Raw genomic sequence first — 21,878 nt, 5'->3', positions numbered from 1 at the left:
ATTTAGGTAATTCTTAAATTCTTGTGCCCTAGCAATATTTTTGTCATCCAACAACCGATACCATAGTGCAGAATCTAGCATACATATCATGTACTCCCATGACCTTATCAAACCACGTTTCCTCCACTGACATAATTGAATTATTCAGATTCACAATATATGCGGATTATTTCTGAATTAACCTTGTAGTTATGTGATCCATAGAAGGTGCCATATAAGGACATTAGGTATCAGTTAGAACTTAAGTTGTTTCTATAATTACTTAGTTTAGTGCTGTGTGTCTGACAGTTATCACCGTGCTCTGAAGATTCCAGGTAGAAAACCGGTAATATATTAGTAAGTTTAATAAATAAATATTTTTTCTGCTTGGTGTCAGTTATACTGTTAAGCTTTATTATGGATAATGAACAACACCTAAGTTTTTATGTAGTTTCATATTATTCACTAAGGACTTAAGGCATCTCAGTTGTTGCTACTGTTAGTGCAATTATTTTCTAATATCATGGTTGGATCTTCAAATGGTTATTGAAAATTGATTTGCTATTAGTTTATCATAATTGATTACCCATGCTCTGTTGTATGTACAATCCTGGACAATCTTGAAATGGAAATCCTAAATTTCTTCATTATGAAGAAAAAGTAGTTGGCTCATGGAAAAAAATCTGAAGTTAATGTGAAATCTTATATGCAGAGTATATACCAATAAATGGTGATTAGTTGAATTTTTTTTAGAGACGCTTGTTTCATGCCTAGTGATTGCACTTGTCATAAGTTAAAGAACAGTTGATTGCTCTCGGCATGTATAAGGAGGGCATTCTTTGAGCTTTACCATTAGTTTGTGTTTATGCACAGCTGAAAACAAGCCTCCATCTGTATGACAGCAGATTACTGTAGTTTTGTTATAAATCCAGCTAAACAAAATATGCAACTGTTTTCCGAATAGCTTAGGAAATTGAGTCTTTGGATAGTGGATTTTTTTAAGTTCTTAAAGGCCTAGAATACAAAGAATACACGTGTGTGTAGAAATGGCAACATCATGTCAGATTTTTTTTTATATTGCTCCCACCCCATAACCTATAAATCTAGAGTACATTTGTACCATGAGTAGTCAAAGAATTTTTTAAAATATTTTTATTAATTTTTTTATATATTTGTATTTTTTTTTAAATTTATTTTTTATGGTTTGGAAACCTTCTAGAGACCAAACATGGAACTTCAAGTCACTTTAGGCCTCTAATAAGTGGGAGAGTGGTCCCACATCAGGTTATGAAATTCATCTCCCAACTAAAGACGATCATAAACATCCATGTGCATGGCTAGATTTGAATCTGCTTCTTGGTTGGAGCTGATATGCTAACCACTCAGCCAACCAGACCAGAATGTGAATTTCATTTTTACACAAAAAAAAACAGAGTTTGGGGTTTCATTTTTTCCTTTGCTGTTAGGCAAATGTGGCTTAAATGACAATGTACAATATTTTCTTTAATTTATTTCCAGTTATGAACTTTTTTAATTCTCGTGGAAAGGCTTAGACGTTGGTTATACATTCTTACTAAATAGCTTAAGGAAATTACAATGTACAATAGAATATACATTAAAATAAATTTTAATACACTTCCAATATTTCGGCAACGTCACGTTGCCATTATCATAGGAACTTAAATGCAAGACACGTGCACGCAAGCACAACACGCAGTAAATGAGGAACAAAGCAGGAAGCTATTCTTTACCCTAAAAGTCCTGATGGTGCCTCCTAGCAGACAATGTTGGTATTCTTGGCTGATTGGGCTGAAGGTCTTCTGATGTAGGTTTCCTAAATTTGGGACAGTCTCATGCAACCAAATTTGTTGAGGTTTGGATTGTTTCTAAGGGCTGAGGCTGATTCCATGAATAGCCTTTCATATTTGAATTTACTACGGTGTATTATCGTGACTTTCTTCCACCGTATTCTATGGTGGGTACACAGCGCATGGTCTGCAAGACCAGAGTGGCTGTATTGGTGAAAACGGATGTAGTTCTTGTGTTCTGAAATTCTGATATTAGCTGTCCTACCTGTTTGGCCAAAGCAGACAGCTTACAACTGCAAGGGACTTGGTATACACCAGGTAGGTTTGGGGGGAGGGGGGTTGGTCTTTAGTGGAGTGGATAAGGGATGCCAATTTTTTATAAGGTCTGTAACAAGAAGTTAAGTCATGTTTTATTAGGATTTTTTGCAATTTTTTCCGAGGTGCCTCAGATATAGGCAATGGTGATGGATTTAGAGTAATCCTTGTTGTGAATGGGGGGGGGGATGGAGGTTATTGGTTTCAATATTTTTTGGATTTTTTTTGGGGGTAGCCATTGGCTAAGAAAGTGTTGAGAATGTGGTTTAGTTCTGTGGTTAAGGCATTGTCATTGGAACAGATAAGTTTAGCCTTGTTGTGTAGTGTCTTAATGACTCCATATTGTTGTGAGGGAGGGGGGAGGTCACTTCTTAGCCTGTAGAAGTCGCTAACAAATTAAAACCGTTTAACTCCATATCCCCCCCTCCCCGTATATATGGACTCCCAAAAATACATAAAGAAAATGTGCCATTACGTCCCATAGTGGATGGCATTGATTCCCCTACATACAAACTAGCTAAACATTTAGCCAAAGCCCTCACACACTATACTGGCAACACACCTTCACACATAAAAAAAACTCGGCCCACTTCAAAGCCAGCATAGAAAACCTTACACTCAAACACACTGACGTAATGGTCAGTTTTGATGTCTCCTTCCTATTCACAAATGTCCCACTCAAAGAATCCTTAGAGCTAATCCAAGATAAATTTCCTCTCGATATCACAGCCCTATTTCAGTTCACAATGAACTCGGGATATTTTGTTTGGCAAGGAAAATTCTACAAGCCATGGATTCTCCACTCTCTCCCCACCCTTAGCCAAACTTTATATGGAGACTTTTGAAGAGAAAGCCTTAAACTCTGCCCCACAAAAACCAACCATATGGCTTCGCTATGTTGATATGTTCGCTACTTGGCCACATAGCTCCGATGCACTCCTTTCCTTCAAAAGTCTCCATAGAAGAAAAAAAAAACAACTGCCTTCCTTTCTTAGACACACAAGTCACCTGCCAGCTTGATGGAACCTTGGTTTTCTCAGTTTATAGAAAACCCACCCATACAGACAGATACATTCACCAATAACCCCCCCCCCATCACAACAATATGGAGTCATTAAGACCATACACAACAGGGCTAAACTTATCTGTTCCAATGACAATGCCCTAACCACAGAACTAAACCACATTTTCAACACTTTCTTAGCCAATGGCTACCCACCCACCCCCCAAAAAAAAAAAAAAATTGAAACCAATAAACCACAACCCCCTCCCCCCCTTCACAACAAGGATTACTCTAAATCCATCACCATTCCCTATATCCGAATTACAGAGAAAATTACAAAAATCCTAAAAAAACATGGCTTAACTTTTAAAAATTTCTCTAAGTGTTCCAGGTAAGATGTATGCAAGCATACTTGAAAAGAGGTTGAGAAAGATTGTGGAGGAGAAGCTTGGAGAAGAACAAGCTGGGTTCAGGGCAAAAGATAATCTCTATGCAAGTATGCTTGCATAGAGATTATCAAGATCAGATTTTCACCTTGAGAAATCGTGGGAATATAACAAAGAGCTGTACTTCAGTTTTGTAGATCTGGAAAAGGCATACGACAAGGTGCCCAGAGAAATACTTTTTCAAAACACTACAATTATATGGGGTGAATGGAAAATTATACAAAGCAATACATAGTCTATATTTAAGTTGTCAGTCAACAGTTAGAATTGAAGGAAATACAGGAAGATGGTTTGATGTAAAATCCAAGGATGCACATTATATCCACCTTTATTCATCATCTATATGGATCACATTGTTAAAGAAAGTGGCATTAGGCCTGATATTAGAATTGGAGATGTCAAATTTAGCTTTCTGCTTTATATAGATGTTGTACTCCTGAACACATCCAGTGCCTAGCATTCTGCTTTATATAGATGTTGTACTCCTGAACACATCCAGTGCCTAGCATTCTGCTTTATATAGATGTTGTACTCCTGAACACATCCAGTGCCAGTCTCGAGAATAACAGCTGTAACAAATTTGGCATGAAAATCCACTATAAAAAGACCACAACTCTGAAAATAGGCATGAGCATAGAAAACTTCAGTTACATTCTGAATGGAGATCCTATAGAACAAGTGAAAATATTTCAGCTATTTAGGCACAGTTTTTTAGTGAAGATGACAAGTTAAATCTGGAAATAGATAACAGAATAAGCAAAGTTTGTATGGTGGGTAGTTAGCTAAATAAATTTATATGGAACAAGAGAAATTAGCCAAATGCAAGAGTGTTTTTAAACTAGTTTTAAGTTATGGATCTGAGAGTTTGGTTAGAAATAAAACACTTGATCAAAGAATAGAGACCATAGATATTGAGGATACTGAGAAAAAAGTAGGGAGTGAACTGATGGATGGTATCAATGACAGAATCATATTAAAAATGAAGATATTAGAAAGGAAGTTGACGTTATTAGCATTCAAGAATGTGTCAGCAGAGCTAACTTAAGGTGGCATGGCCAGTTAAATAGAATGGGCAAGGAAAGGTTAGCAAAACAGGTGTTTGATGCCAAGATGGCACGAAGAGGCCCAGAGGAAGACCAAGGTCTAAATGGATTGATCAAGTCAGAAGTGCCATAAAAGTATGAAATGTTAGATATGACAATATTGTAGTGCTCGCATGTAATTTGGAGAAAAATTGTTGATAGGAGATTAATAATAATAATGTAAACTTAATCATGTAGTGCCGTCATAGTAACCTGAACATCCCTTGAGGACATATCAGGAAATTGATTATGTAATTCTTCTTTCTGTTATGGACTCCAGGTGTGGCCTCTTCTAGTCTCATGTCATTGCTTTCTTGGTCTTCCAGTTTGTTTTCCCTTTATATCTGTATAGTATTTTTGGCAGTCTGCTATTGTTGATTCGGTTTAGATGTTTTATCTATTTTTAGAGTATGATTGAAATGGAAACAATAACAATAAGTCCAAAGTTCTGGAATTGTATAGTTTACATTTATTTGTAATTTCCATAGGTCAAGAGGTAACCTTTTTAAATAGCCTGAGAAGGGCTGTGTGTCTGTAGGATCATAGTCCCAAGGGTAGTTAGTAGAATGATTCTTAAGAAGGGAATTAAGTTTGTATGTATAATCGTGTCAGTTAAGGACTACACTGGCATTTCCCTTATCTGATTTTCCAATTGTAATTCTTTTTGTTGTTCGTTATATTTTAAATATTAGTTTCTTATAATTAATATATTGTCATCATACGTATCAAGGATTTAGGCCTAGCATGGCCTGTTCTGGCTTTAGAAGTCATCGTTTAAGAGGACGTCCTGGTTTTCTTTTTCCTAATGGCTTGTATTTTAAGGCTTGTTTTGGTAATCTTTCTGTTTTCATTCTTTGAACATGTTCCATCCATTTATGTTTATATTTTTTAATTTTTTCTATTACTGGTTCTTTTAATTCTTTCATAATATCTTCGTTTCTTTTGTGATTAAATAGGGTATACTTTGCAGTTTTTCTCATAAACTTCATTTCTGCTGTTGTTAATCTTTGTCTTTTTTTGTTTTATTGTCCAGATTTCGCTTCCATACATTAAGACCGGTAAGGCTAATGTATTGTATACTTTTAGCCTGGCCTGGTTTGTTTTTGAACTAGGTTTGGTTTAAATATAGAGTTAATTACACCTGTTATTTTTAAATATTTTGCAATTTTTACGTTTATATCTTTTTCATTTTCATATGTGATCATACATCCTAGGTAGTTAAATGAATTCACCTGTTTTAAGATCTTGTTATCTATTACTATTTTAGTTCTTGCTGGATCTTGTCCTTTAAAGGCCATAGTTTTTGATTTTTCCGTTGATATTATCATACCATAATCTTTGGATATCTCATTTAGATTTAAAATAGCTTTCTGTAAGTTATCTTCAGAATTTGTAATTATTATTTGGTCATCTGCAAAGAGGAGAGTGTTTAAATTAACTGTAGGTAAAAGTTTAATTCCTTGATGTAAATTTTTACTCCATTTTCTTATTGTTTCATTTGAGTAGATATTAAAAAGGGTTGCCGAGAGGGGACATCCCTGTCGCACCCCTTGGTTTATCTCTCTTGTATATGATAGCTCGTGATTTAATCTTATTTGTATTTGATTATTTTCATATATACTTGTGATAGCTTTTAGGATATTATTTGGTATTTGTCTTTCTTTTAATATGTTAAATAATGTTTCTTTTAACTTTGTCAAATGCTTTTTCAAAGTCAATAAATGCAATATGTGTTTCTAAATTATATTCTCTTCTTTTCTCTATTATTAATTTTAGACAAAATGCTGGGTCTATACATGATTGTCCTTTTCTAAATCCATTCTGTACCTCTAGAATAAAGTTTTCGGAATATTTCATTAGTTTGTTATTTAAGATTCTGCTATATATTTTGTAACAGGAATTTAGTATACTGATACTTCTATAGTTTTTAGGGTAATCTCTATTACCTTTCTTAAAGATAGGAATCACAATTGCTTTTTTCCATTCTATTGGGGGGGATACCAGTTGAGTAAATTTTATTTACAAATAATAAGAGTCTTTCTTTGAATCTTGTTCCTGCATATTTATATAGTTCTGAACCTAGTTTATCTTCTCCAGGTGATTTTCCGTTTCTTGTTTCTTTCAGGCTGATTTCTAATTCTTCTTCAGTTATTTCCTTTTCATTTTCGTTAATTGTTTGCCAGTTGTCTTTTTTAAAATATTTGTCTGTTCACAGTTCTGTGTAGTAATTTAGAAATTCTTCTAATTTCAATTCAGTGTTTAATTTTATGTTTTCTTTGGTATCTGCATTTAGGTGTTTCAAAATCTTATGTACATTTGGTCTTATTTTATATAAATCATGTTCTAAATTAGAAACAAATTTATTCCATGATTCTCTGTCTTTTTCTGACTTCTCTTTTAGCTATGGCTCTTATTCTTTTATATTCTATTTCATCTTCTAATCTTTTACTGCTTAACCATTTGTGATAGGCTTCTTTTTGATTATCTCTTTGATTGTATCATCCCAGATCTTCAGTTTTTTTCTTTTATTGAATTTTTTGGTCTTTCCTAAGCTTTCATTTGCTGCTGCATTTAGTATCGTTTTTGTATTAAGCGATTCTATTTCTTCATTTTGTTTTATTTTATCCAGATATTGGTTAATTCTTTGTTCATATAGCCATTATACATTTGTGTCATTCAATAGTCTAGTTTTATAAACAAATGTTTCAATTTTTCTTTCTGTTCTTGTTACTTGTAGCCATTTAGGTGGTAATCTTAATTTTATTTCGACAAGGAAGTGGTCACTGCTTATTTCATATCCTCTGTGAACTCTAACATCTAGTGAAAATTTTGACTTTTCATTTAATATGAAATAATCTAATATTGATTTCCATCCTCTTGCTGCCCAAGTATATTAATGTATGTCTTTATGTTTATACAAGGAATTCATTATTTTTAGGTTATTATAAACTACAAAGTCAATCAATTTTTTACCATTTCTGTTTAGAGTGTGTTCTCCATGTATTCCTATATTATTATTAATTTTCGTGTTTCCAATTCTTGCATTTAAGTCTCGTGCTAAAATTATGTAATCATTTTTATTTATTTTATTATATATGTTTTGTAGCTGATTATAAAAATCAATATTATCCTGTTCTCTTCCTTCTTCTGGGGCATATAAACCAATTATTGTTAAATAGCCTCTATCTATTTTTATTCTAGCTTCTATTATTCTTTCATTCCATAATTTATAATGTTTTAACTGTTTTGAAAGGGAGTTATGAATCCAAATCATGACTCCTACTTGTGCTCTTTGGTCTCTGTCGACTCCACTGTATATCACATTAAAATTTTCAGTTCTCGTAGTTCCTTTTAATTTCTTTTTTGTTTCAGTGATTACTGCTATTTTAAAATTTCTTCGATTTAATAACTGGTCTAATTCTATTTCTTTATATGCTATTCCTCTTACATTCCAGTTTGCTATGTGTATTATATTTTGTCATTTCCATTTTCATTTTCCCTTTTCCATTCCAGGGTCGTTTTCCATAGATTCAATCTGATTATCTTTTTCTGTCAGCTTACAAGTAGGATTATGTTCTCCATGTCAGGGGACTAGCCTGACGATGGAATAGTTCAGTGGTAGGGCTGCTACCTTAAGGCTTCTGAACTAGCCTTCTTCTGAATTTAAACCCATAGGAGGAATAGGGTATATTGAAGGGGAAAGAGTAGATTATAGAAGAAATATAGTAAGGTTCATAGAGAGGGCATAGTTGTAAGGCCAGAAATGAAATGACTCCATGGCCCTCGAGTACTCTAATAGCATAAGGGTCATAAAGCAAGAAGAGTTGGTTGATAAGGCCTTATAGGAAAGATTAAAGTAAGTGGATCTTCCTCAAAGTAGAAGGAGGGGAGGATAGATCCAGCTAGGGGTCCATGGGAGTGCCACTTCCCTTACAATCAAGATGATTGCCCCTTATGGCCCTGTTGGTTCACGAGTCCTTATTCAGTATATTCGGACCACCCTACCACATATATACATGCACGCGCATGTACACACAAATGGTGGGCTCCCCTATCCGCCACCCAGGGGACGTGCTCTCTAGGGGTTACAGAGTCCCCTGAGAGATAATATATAGTATAAATTATTAATTTCCTTAAATGCCATTTCATTTGTATGTGAACTGTTTTCCAAAACTTCCTACCAAGTACACTGAGAATTTATAATTTTAACCTTTGTGTATGAATTGATGTTGAGTTGTCAGACTAAGTTAACGTGCCTCTTTTCTGTTAGAACTAAATAATTACAAAAGTCTATAATAACGTTTGTATTTTAAAGAAACATTTAATCTTGCATTATGCCTTTTTATTTTAATTTTTTAATAGGCAGCTGTAAGGGCTCTAAAACAAGTGAAAGAAATGAATTTGAAGGATGTTACCATATATACAGACAGTAGTTTTCTTATTAAAGGTTGGTCTTGTTAAAAGAACGCATAGGTTTGATATGAAACTGAATATACTTGAATCCTTTCAGCATTTTTAATACTACTGCTGCTCAGTAACGTCTGGTGACGTTACTGAGCAGCTTCATTTTGTACAAAATAAAGGCCCTTAATTTTAATGTTTGGTGTGTTATATTCTCAGCCACATTGGAATTAAGAAAAATGACATCACAGAAGTTGTTTACAATAGAACACAAGTTTAACTGATTTATTGTCATCTGTGATGTCAATAAATCAGTTATTTATTTATTGTACTTTTCCAACACTGTTTGATGATACCATATACTTGACTACACACAGTTTATAAAATTCAAGTTAATTGCCCAATGGCAATTACTCCTGGAAGGAAGCACTGACAAACAACTTGCATGAAATTAAGCAGTGGTAGTCTAGTCAGCATAGGATCAGAAGAGAGGAAGTTGTTCTTGCTAGGCTCCGAATAGGTTGGTCATCTTAGACATTCTTATTTACTGAGGGCTGATGATCCACCTGTGTGTGAGAGATGCAACACCTATCTCACTACTAGTCATATTCTGGTGGTGTGCTGGTTCTCTTGTGTGAAGTGCCAAGAGTATTTACATTGGGAAATTAACTTGGATTTTATAAACTGTGTGTATTTTACTTATCTGGCTGAGCCCTATACACTCAGACAGATGTTATTAGAACAAATTATAACTAAGATGAAAAGCCAAATGGCTATTTTTTCTGGCGAGGTTGATAAGTAAAGTGGATAAAAATCCCTTATTGTTTTTCAGCCAATATACAAAACTCTAAGATCGAAAACTACGATCTAAACGTTTCGTGCCGACGAACTGTCGGCGGATCCAAGCAGAAGTGGCCACTTGGTAGCGCCACACCAAGGCAACTCGATGCAAGGGTGGAGCAAGCTCCCTCACTATTCTTGATATTTTCTCATAATGTAAAAACACACAAGTGGCACACCTTTCTGGCATTCATATAGCGAAGGTATGTAAGTTCTTTTCACTTAAACTTTGATATCATCTAGGTCTAGCTACTCACTGATGAGACCTCAAAAAAGGTTGAAACCGGTCTGGGTAGTGACCTCTGCTCACAATGTAAAGCAGTACTACATCTCCTAGGAGCTGTGTGTTTTTACATTATGAGAAAATATCAAGAATAGTGAGGGATCTTGCTCCACCTTTGCATCGAGTTGCCTTGGTGTGGCACTACCAAGTGGTCACTTCCACTTGGATCCGCAGACAGTTCGTCGGCATGAAACGCTTAGATTGTAGTTTTCGATCTTAGAGTTTCGCATACAGGCTGAAAAACAATAAGGGATTTTTATCCACTTTACTTATCAACCTCGCCAGAAAAAATAGATGTTATTAGACTTTGACAATTTGCATGTCATTTTTAAATGTTTAAAAAGAATTAATTTATTCAAACACATTTGATTATCAATTTGTTTATATGTAGATACCACAATGTAGATACTAAACCTTGTACACATTTTATTTACTTATTTATTTTCTTATAACTATTTATTAATACCTTATATAGATAACTATTTATTGATGCATTTTAATATGTAGATACTCTATTTTTTGTAGATATACTTTACTTTATTTATCACTCATAACTATTTATTAATATCTTTTAATATGCAGATTACTTGACACTTAATACATAAATTTTATCTTATTCACTAATTTATCTCCTTATAACTATTTATTAATACCCTGTGTACTGCTGTAACCTGCGTCATGGCACAGTATGATATTTGCTATCCCTGCACCATAAAACCACTAATCAGTCATTCTCTATTATTTTAAAGCTCACTATATTTAGAAGTTGTTTACAATAGAACACAAGTTTAACTGATTTATTATCATATTATACAAAAATTAAAAAAAATATATATACAAAGCTTTGCCACCCAAATAGCTAGTTGCTTTTTCAGGATTAGAGGAAACTAGCACAGAAAAAAAATTAACACAAATGCGAAGAATGTTAATTGATGAGAAACATTAAAAGTGCCATTAACATTATCAAATTCCTGATATGCACCTTTGAGAGGGGGGGGGGGGCTGTACAGAACATTATGATAGTACTGCATGAAAAGTTTACATCAATATTAGCTTGCATTTCAGTTTTCCTCCGGATTAATCTGTTATTTTTTAGCACACCAATATTGTCAGATCTCATGTTTGTTTTTAAGGCACTTCTTACTGGAAGTGACATCACTTTGGTGATTGATGAGCTACCATGCAGAAGACTGGTAACCTGTATAGAAAATTTCAAAAATAGAAATAAACAAAGTAAAAAAAAATAAACCTGTAAAATTGGGGAAAAAATGACAAGCAATATATCAAGATTATCCTAAGCTTAACTTAAGGATGTTTTGTGGGGTAAGTGGGCATGGTAGTACACTTGCCCCTTTTTTTTTTGAGGTGGAAGAAGGGGGAGGGAGGGGGAAGGTTGTTGGCAGAGTAGGTGATTTGAGGGGGACAGCAGTAATGTTTTTTAAGATAGGGAAGATATTTAGCTCTCGAGAGTTGCAGGCCAGACATATTTGGTCCTCAGTGCATGCATTTCTAGTATCAGTTTTTCATTTTTCTGGATATTTTTGGTTTGTATTGGTGGTTATTTGCAACTACCAAGAATAGGTTTTTGATTCATTTGAATTATCGTGTAGTGTCCTTTCACCTCACGTAACACTTTCAAAGTCATCCCCTTTATTTCCATTTGTTCTTGGTGCCTATACAAATTACAGACTAAGTATTGCTTGATATAATGTCCCATTTACACCTTATAACTGTAGCATTGTGAACAACTTTTCTGTTTCCACCTTGTCATATGCCTTTTCCTGATCTACAAAACTTGAATACAGATCAGTATTTTATTCCCATGATTTCTCAACTACTTGTGTTTAAAGTAAAAATCTGATCCTGACAACTTTGTTTGGCCTGAATCCAGCTTGTCTGTTCTTCCCTTTTAATTTTTCTTAGCCTTATCTCAAGTATACTTGCACAAATCTTACTAGGAATACTCAGCATGGAAGTTCCTCTATATTCTCACATTTAGTTTTATTTTCTTCTTTTATAAATAAGTACTATAAGAACTCTACTCCAATCATCTAGAATTCAACCCTCTATCCAGGCCGTCTTAATTATGCAGAGTGGCCACCACTAAAACTATTATGCCTCCGTATTTCAGCATTTCTGGTCAAATATTTCCTTCAGTTGCCTTTTCACATTTCAAGTTTTTGATATGTTTTTTTATTTTGTTTAAAGTATCAATATGTATTCCTGATTTCATTCCTATTGAGTGTTTCGACATCTGTGCTTGTTTCATTTAGTAATATTTCAAAGTAATTATTTCAGGCATCTAGAATATCTTTATCTTCAGTTTTCATATCATCTATCTCTTATTCCTTTTATAGTACTCTCCTTTCCATTTCTAATTCTTGTTGAGAGGCTTATACGCTGGTTAGACATAATAACTAATATTTAAGGAATTGACAGCGTATACTGGAAATATAGATTAAATAAACTTTAATATACACTTTCCGATATTTCGGCGAACGTTACGTTGCCATCTTCTTGGGAACTTACTAAAAAGACACGTGCACACAAGTACTAATACAACAAATGAGACTGAGGCTAGGACGCTAGCGTTTTCCTAAAGTCCTGATGGTGCCCCCTGGCGGGCTATATTGGTAGTTCTTGGCCTTTGGGCTGAAGTTCTTTTGATAAAAGTTTCCCAAATTTGGGGCAGTTTCATGCATCCAAATTTGTTGAGGTTTGGCATGTTCCTAAGGGCCGAGGCTGATTCCATGAATAGTCTTTCATACTTGAACTTGCTGCGGTGTATTACTGTGGCTTTCTTCCATCTTATTCTGTGGCGAGTATCCAGAGCGTGGTCTGCAAGCCCAGAGTGGCTGTACTGGTGAAATCGGATGTAATCCTTGTGTTCTGAGATTCTGATATTTGCTGTCCTGCCTGTTTGGCCAAAGTAGGACAGTTTACAGCTGCAAGGGACCTGGTATACACCAGGTAGGTCTAGGGGAAGTGGTTGGTCTTTGGTGGAGCGGATAAGGGATGCCAGTTTTCTATGTGGTCTGTAACAAGTGGTCAAGTCATGTTTTTTTAAGATTTTATTGATTTTTTCTGAGGTGCCTCTGATGTAGGGAATAGTGATGGATTTAGAGTAATCTTTTTTGTGAAGGGAAGGGGGTGGTGGGTTGTGGATAACTGGGTTAAGTATTTTTTGGATTTTTTGGAGGGGGTAGCCGTTGGCTGAGAAAGTGTCACGGATGTGATTTAGTTCAGTGGTTAGGGCTTGATTATTAGAACAGATTATTTTTGCCCTGTTGAATAATGTTTTAATAACTCCATATTGTTGTGAGGGGGGGTGGTGGGATTGTTGGTGAATGTATCTGCCTGTATGGGTGGGTTTTCTATAAACTGAGAAAACCAAGGTTCCATCAGGTTGGCGGGTGACTAGTGTGTCTAGGAAGGGGAGGTTATTGTTTTCCTCTTTTTCCAGGGTGAATTTGATTCTAGGGTGTTGGTTGTTCAAGTGTGTTAGGAAGGAGAGGAGTGAATCCGGGCCATGTGGCCAAATAGCGAAAACATCATCAACATAGCGAAGCCATATGGTAGGTTTTTGTGGGGCTGAGTTTAAGGCTTTCTCTTCAAACATCTCCATGAAGAAGTTGGCCAAGGGTGGGGAAAGTGGTGAACCCATGGCTGTCCCCTCTATCTGTTTGTAGAATTTTTCCTGCCAAACGAAATAGCCTGAGTTCATTGTAAACTGAAATAGGGCTGAGATATCGGGAGGAAATTTAGCTTGGATTAGCTCTAAGGTTTCTTTGAGAGGGACATTCGTGAATAGGGAGGAGACATCAAAACTGACCATTATGTCATTGTGTTGGAGTGTAAGGTTTCCTATACTGGCTTTGAAGTGGGCTGAGTTTTTTATGTGTGATGGTGTATTGCCAGTATAGTGTGAGAGCGCTTTGGCTAAATGCTTGGCTAGTTTGTAAGTGGGGGAATCAATGCCATCCACTATGGGACGTAATGGCACATTTTCTTTGTGTATTTTTTTTTTTTGGGAGCCCATATATGCGGGGGGGTCTAGAGTTATAGGGTTTTAGTCTGTTAGTAATCTCCACAGGCCAAGAAGTGACCTTCTTAAGGAGCCTATGGAGTTTTCTAATTTGTGAGTTGGTGGGATTGTAATTAATGGGGAGGTAAGTGGAACGATCTAATAATAAAGCTTTGAGCTTACCTGTGTAATCTTTAAGATTAAGTACCACAGTGGCGTTTCCCTTATCCGCTTTGGTGATCACTATATTTTTGTTTCTTTTCAATTCTTGTAGTGCCTTGTATTCACTACTGGATATGTTGGATTTTGGAGGTTTTGCTTTGTTGAGAACACAGGCTACATCCAATCGGATATTGTTGGCGATGTGGTTGGGCTGTTGGCGAATCCCGCGTTCAATTTGAATCATTAATTCCTCGGCCGGTAATTTCCTAGGAGCAATGGCGAAGTTGTGACCACGTGACAGAGCGTGGAGTGCTTCTGGCTTTATGGTAGCTGACGATAGGTTAACCACAGTGTTGGTTTGTAGTTTGGGCGCCGAGTTCTTTGTTAATTTATCAAACTTGTTGATATGTCGGCTTCGTACTCGTTCAAATTCTTTTTTAGCTGCCGTACACGAGACGTCATGTAGTACCGACCAAAGCTCGTGATTCAGCGTATGTGAAAGCTCGTTTTCCAACGTTTTCCAGCGTTGTTTTCCAGCAACTTCGCCATTGCTCCTAGGAAATTACCGGCCGAGGAATTAATGATTCAAATTGAACGCGGGATTCGCCAACTGCCCAACCACATCGCCAACGATATCAGATTGGATGTAGCCTGTGTTCTCAACAAAGCAAAACCTCCAAAATCCAACATATCCAGTAGTGAATACAAGGCACTACAAGAATTGAAAAGAAACAAAAATATAGTGATCACCAAAGCGGATAAGGGAAACGCCACTGTGGTACTTAATCTTAAAGATTACACAGGTAAGCTCAAAGCTTTATTATTAGATCGTTCCACTTACCTCCCCATTAATTACAATCCCACCAACTCACAAATTAGAAAACTCCATAGGCTCCTTAAGAAGGTCACTTCTTGGCCTGTGGAGATTACTAACAGACTAAAACCCTATAACTCTAGATCCCCCCGCATATATGGGCTCCCAAAAAAAAAAAATACACAAAGAAAATGTGCCATTACATCCCATAGTGGATGGCATTGATTCCCCCACTTACAAACTAGCCAAGCATTTAGCCAAAGCGCTCTCACACTATACTGGCAATACACCATCACACATAAAAAACTCAGCCCACTTCAAAGCCAGTATAGGAAACCTTACACTCCAACACAATGACATAATGGTCAGTTTTGATGTCTCCTCCCTATTCACGAATGTCCCTCTCAAAGAAACCTTAGAGCTAATCCAAGCTAAATTTCCTCCCGATATCTCAGCCCTATTTCAGTTTACAATGAACTCAGGCTATTTCGTTTGGCAGGAAAAATTCTACAAACAGATAGAGGGGACAGCCATGGGTTCACCACTTTCCCCACCCTTGGCCAACTTCTTCATGGAGATGTTTGAAGAGAAAGCCTTAAACTCAGCCCCACAAAAACCTACCAAAAACCACTGAACTAAATCACATCCGTGACACTTTCTCAGCCAACGGCTACCCCCTCCAAAAAATCCAAAAAATACTTAACCCAGTTATCCACAACCCACCACCCCCTTCCCTTCACAAAAAAGATTACTCTAAATCCATCACTATTCCCTACATCAGAGGCACCTCAGAAAAAATCAATAAAATCTTAAAAAAACATGACTTGACCACTTGTTACAGACCACATAGAAAACTGGCATCCCTTATCCGCTCCACCAAAGACCAACCACTTCCCCTAGACCTACCTGGTGTATACCAGGTCCCTTGCAGCTGTAAACTGTCCTACTTTGGCCAAACAGGCAGGACAGCAAATATCAGAATCTCAGAACACAAGGATTACATCCGATTTCACCAGTACAGCCACTCTGGGCTTGCAGACCACGCTCTGGATACTCGCCACAGAATAAGATGGAAGAAAGCCACAGTAATACACCGCAGCAAGTTCAAGTATGAAAGACTATTCATGGAATCAGCCTCGGCCCTTAGGAACATGCCAAACCTCAACAAATTTGGATGCATGAAACTGCCCCAAATTTGGGAAACTTTTATCAAAAGAACTTCAGCCCAAAGGCCAAGAACTACCAATATAGCCCGCCAGGGGGGGCACCATCAGGACTTTAGGAAAACGCTAGCGTCCTAGCCTCAGTCTCATTTGTTGTATTAGTACTTGTGTGCACGTGTCTTTTTAGTAAGTTCCCAAGAAGATGGCAACGTAACGTTCGCCGAAATATCGGAAAGTGTATATTAAAGTTTATTTAATCTATATTTCCAGTATACGCTGTCAATTCCTTAAATATTAGTTATTATTTCCATTTCTAAGTTTCTTCTTCAGCACCCTCCAGAATATTTTGCCACCTTTCTGATATTTACTTGGTGTTCTTACTAAAGTCTTCTATTGACTTCTATTTAGCTAGTTTTACACAGTGTGCTTTGCTTTCTTACATTTTTTTTCTCTGTACTCTCTAAGAGCACAAGCTGAATTAGTTGCCAGGAAATGTCAGTATACTTTCTTTTCCTTTAATGCTTATTTAACTTCTTGAGTCCACCATGGAGTTCTGATTTTTCTATCCTTGAAGACAACTTCAATCACAACATACCTCTCTGGCTGAATCAATCAGTTTTCTTCAGGATTTTACCACCGAATCTTCAAGGTTTGGTTCTTGTTTTCAAACTGTTTTTAATTTTTTTCTTGAATAATGTTTGTGTATTTTAGTGTACATTTCATCTCCAAAAGCTGCTCAAGTTTGATTTGTTTTTAAAACTCTCTTACATATTCTTCTTTTCAATATAAGAAATTCAATTTTAACTGCTCTAAATGGTGATCATTTCTGGTTTCAAATCCTCTTGTGTCCTGAACCCATTAGAAACATCGCTCTTAACAGTAACATAGTCGATGAGAGACTTTCTTATTTCTTGCATCTTTTCTTCATGTGAATTTATGCAGCATTTTTATGTTGAAACATAAAGTTAGTAATAACTAACCCATGTCTTTCCTAAACTGAAATCCAGCAGGTATCTACCATTATTATTAGCTTTGCTCTTTTCCCCAAATTGGTGCAGAATATCTCTCTCTCTCTCTCTCTCAATGTGTGTGTATATATATATATATATATATATATATATATATATGGTAATTTCCTGTTCTGCTGTTTTGATCTCCAACAAGGAACAACATCCTTTTTTGTTGTCAGCTGTCTTCTCTAAAGTCTCAAAAAATTCCTTCGCTTCTTCCTTAGTAGAACCTTTTGTGGAGCCATAGGCACAAATAAGTTTCATTGTCCAATTCCCCATTCTGATAATTACCCACATCATTTTACTTTATATTTCCTGCCATTGAAGAAGATTATCCTCATAGTATCGAATACTATAGATACCCCTTCTTTTCCCTGACTTGTGTTGTCTGAATATAACATTTTGTATTTCTTGCTAAGAGAGAGAGAGATCGCACCTGTTTGTTTTCTTTTTCAGTAACTCCTATTATGTCAATCTGCTACTCATTCAATTCTGCTACTAATTCCATTTCTTTTCCATTGATATTTCTTATGTTGATAGTTCCAATCTTGAGCTCTGCTGATGTTGAGTTGGGATTTGTTCCAGTATCTGAGTTTTTTCCCTTTTTGCACTGGTTACCTGATGAAAACAACAGGAGCCTTGTTTATCTGGGTGATGCTCCAGCTGGCATGAAATTCTCTCATTGTACTGTCATATTGCATTATGGTAAGTCAATAAGAATACAGTTTGGTCAGCTAAATCCCAGATTGCTAGCCCATCCTTGTTTGATCAGTATCCTGGTAGATACCTGACTTGGGTGCACCACCAGAAGGTGAGGATTAGACATAAGTCAGAAGCTGGCGAGTTCTCTGCATTCCTTAAAAGGCTACATGGAGATCTCCTTCCAATTAACCAGCTTTGACCCTTTAGCACCCCTTATCCTTGTTAGAACCTTGTTTTACATATTTTGATAATTCTTCCAGACTCTTCACAGGAATATAATTTACAAGAGGTGTCTTCACAGGAATATAATTTGTAGACTTTATTTTCAGTATTGTTCTTAACATAAATGGCTACCTCACATTTAGATTGTGAGTATTACAGATCAAAATGTATCCTGGAATTTTTTTCTTGGAAATTAGTTTGATTTCTACGTATTGACACTCTTGTAACACATGTTGATTTATTGGTTGTTTAGATCCTATTTTGATCTAGAACTAACTTTTATATTCTATTGCCCCAGTCTTAAAGTTGTACTAATGTAAGTTATTTCCAGAGCATTTCTATATTGTCCTGTAGTCTGTGGCTTTGATTTCTGTGAAAGTGTAGCACCATGGTTGATGTACACTTATGCATTATCCAGGGTGCACAACAATGAGGCAGTCTATTTTACTTCTTGTTATACTGGTTTTGAATGCCTTACTACATTAAGTACTAAATTTGATTTTACCATGTAGAAAGTTTTTTACCATGGGTATATTGTATGTTAAAGATACCAAGCAATTTTATAAACTTGGTTTTAATCCTTTTTCCCAAGTAAGCAAACAGGCAGGTAAGTCAAGTTTGCGCCTGAAGTATTTTCAGGTCTGAGGCAACTCGGGATAAAGATGGAGTAAGCTCTGATCACTTTCCTTAGTATCTCCCATAATGCAAAGCACATCTCCTTGTAGACATGTATGATGCTATACATTAAGGGAAGGGCTACTACCCAGACTGCTTTTGACCTTTATTGAGGTCTCGGCAGTGGGAGCCAGACCTTGAGATGCCAAGGTTGAAGTAAAGGAGAACTTATAAATTTTATCCACACAAATTACCACAAGGTGCTTTGACCTTAAGTAAAAATCTCAAGATGAGAGAAAGATATAGATAGCTTGATTTTACCTTGCTAAATAATTTTATGTGAAGTATAAGCTTTCAGTTTACTTTTGGCTTATATTTCTATTCATCATCAGTACTTCTGCATTTTCAGATTACTTGGGCCATCAGTGAATGAGAACACTCCAAAGAACAAATCCTTCCTGCCATCAAAATCACTTCACACATTAATATACAGCATACTAGTTTTCTTACAGACTGTTCACTAAATCATTTTAAAATCACTGCTATCTTTCTTGCTTCTGTCTTTAATTAGTCTTATTGTATATATTCATTTTGAGTTAGTCCATTGATTGGATCTAACTGCTCTGTGTAATTTTATTTCAAAACAAAATAATGTGGTTTTTTTTTCTGGAGTTGGCCTGCCTTAACATTTTATACTGCTCTAGCTTTTGGCATTTTTGCAGAAGATAAGCAGTTGGGATTCAAGAACCAGAGGTTTGTAGTCCACACAGCACAGTTTTGAAGAAAGATAAATATGGAATAGGAGGAACATAAACTGAAAATAACTCCACTCCATCCTTATTTTATTCTCCTCATACTATTCTTTAAATATCCTTCATGAAACTATAAAATCTGCCTTTTCTCTATAATCTCATTTGCTTTTTTCCCTTTCTAATAGAAATTGACAAATTGCCAAAACACCAGAACTTTGAGTCAACAGACAAAAGTTACTCTCCAAATTTTAAAATTCATTGTTTTGATACCTCTTTCTGAAGATGGGGAGGGGGGAAAACTACTTGTCTTGAATGTATATCTTCACTTTTTTCTAGTTTTTCTTTCTTATAAATGGCATATGTCATCTGATGTATAGATACCTGAAGTCACCTGCATTTGGCTTTGTATTATTGTAATAGAATTTTCCATACTTTTTTTTTTCCCCATATATAGGCATTTGCTGTGTTTCATTTTTTACAATAAAATAATTCTTTACACTTGTTTTTGAGGAAGAGTGGGCGAGGGAACAGGTATTTAAATGAATGTTATAGCTTTCAAAGATTTCTACACAACTCATTTTTAGTGATGTTTGTTTTTGATCAGTGTGAACAATAAATATATTACTATATGGTTCTAAAAATAGCTACTAAATTGAAATAATTTGAATAAGATGCCTTTTTTCATTCTGTCCTATGAAAAAAAAGAAGAAAAAAAAAGAATTACTGACTTCGAAATAAGTAAGATTTCAAAATCCTTCCTCTCCAAGCAAGTCTTGTGTACTCAATTTAAAAATGCAAAATGAAGACAGATTTTGAATTTTGTACTCCTTATTTATCTACCAAACATACTCTTGAAATAAGTAAAATTTTATTTATAATATTAACTGTGGGTCTGCAAGTTTTTAAAGTTATACCATGTATTCTCGTGTTATGAGCATACGTGGTTATATATCCATAACACAGTATTATTATTATTTTTTTTTTAAATCAACAAGTTTAGTAGGCTCTGTAGCTTGTATCTTTAGGTTAAGGAATGCATAAAAATAAATGAAAAGATGTTAAATGTAAGTATCAACTTTCATTGAAAATAAACATTATGTGGTTTCTGGTAAAACAAGACGTCCGCGCGGTTAGCCTAGTGGTTATGCGATTCGCAACCATATGCCTGGGGAAGGAGCGTCCTAGGTTCGATTCCCATCTGTGACGTGAGGAGCTGAAGGATCTTCCTCAGCCATAGCCAAGTTAGCCAGTCTTGGGCGTGGACAGCGGGGTTTTTTCCCCAGTTTATTCTATGGTTTTTCATCCCGCAAAGCAGACAAACTGGTCTTGAGAACTTAACACTACCTGCCATAGGATATACTGGGGCATAGGGCTGACCACCTTATCCTGTAAACGGATTGAGGTCCGATGATCAATGGACCCTCGACAGCGCAAGGTAAAAGAGGGTATAAAGAAGAAGAAATAAAACAAGACTATGATGAACCTCTGTGCATTTGTTTGTTGAGCTGACATATATTGCCTTTCATATCTCCCCTAACTTGAGTAATAATAACTTACACTGATCATAAGTGGTACTATTAGTGGTTGAGAATTAAATCTTAATTTTAATTGCACTCTGTGAATGGACAAAGAATTCTGATGATTCTTTGAACTTCAGATGTAAGGCTGGAAGTTTGCTGCCAGGTAAGATTTCTTCCTTACTTTGGAAGGCTAGAACATATTTTCAATGACTGTTCATGAAATGTGGTAAACATATAGTACATTAGTGTGTTGGGCGAGTTAAGACTTTCTATTTGTTACTTTTAGTTAGATATATTTTATTGAATCTGGAAACCCTGGTCTAGAGACTAAACATAACTTTTTTTTTTTAAGCCAGTTAATTGGAGTGGCGATCTCACACTTTGTGATGAAATGCATCTCCTTTCTATAAACATCTGCAAAACCTCCATGTCGGTAGTGAAATCTACAATTTGTCGGTTTGAAAGCAGAGATGCTATCTACTTAGTCTACAAGGCTGATAGTGGGTAGTATCTCTGATATTTTTCCATTTTGAATGTTTGTTTCTGAGCAGTTCATTCCAGTCTACCTAACAAATTCTGCAAGCATGGTACATCTTGTAAACTTGCTCTAATGGCAGATGAGGCAACTGGCGATTGTAGACTGATGGATTCTTTGAAGAGTGAAGTCAACCTTCATATTGTATTGTGTTATTTGAAGACCTATGATATTCTTATTCTGTCAGTCATGATTTGTATGC

General features: G+C 35.8%; 1 protein-coding gene across 4 annotated transcripts in view; it reads left to right on the top strand.

Annotated features, from left to right (window-relative positions):
• Positions 1–21,878, top strand: part of rnh1 (ribonuclease H1) — a 115,696-nt gene that overhangs the window by 64,893 nt on the left and 28,925 nt on the right. For all 4 annotated transcript variants that reach the window (XR_016548239.1, XM_090391832.1, XM_090391833.1 and 1 more), the window contains exon 6: positions 8,996–9,080. Coding sequence is in view for 3 of the 4 variants with exons in the window: in XM_090391832.1 (XP_090247958.1) it covers positions 8,996–9,080 (85 nt within the window). In the remaining variant the exon portion in view is untranslated. The remainder of the gene's footprint in view (positions 1–8,995; positions 9,081–21,878) is intronic.

This window comes from Typopeltis vanoorti, chromosome 4 (genome assembly GCF_054136105.1).
Source record: "Typopeltis vanoorti isolate ZY-2024b chromosome 4, IOZ_Tvanoo_1.0, whole genome shotgun sequence".
NCBI classification, from domain to species: domain Eukaryota; kingdom Metazoa; phylum Arthropoda; class Arachnida; order Uropygi; family Thelyphonidae; genus Typopeltis; species Typopeltis vanoorti.
The sequence above is the reverse complement of the archived record's forward strand: the minus strand, read 5'-3'. Positions and strand labels throughout refer to the sequence as shown.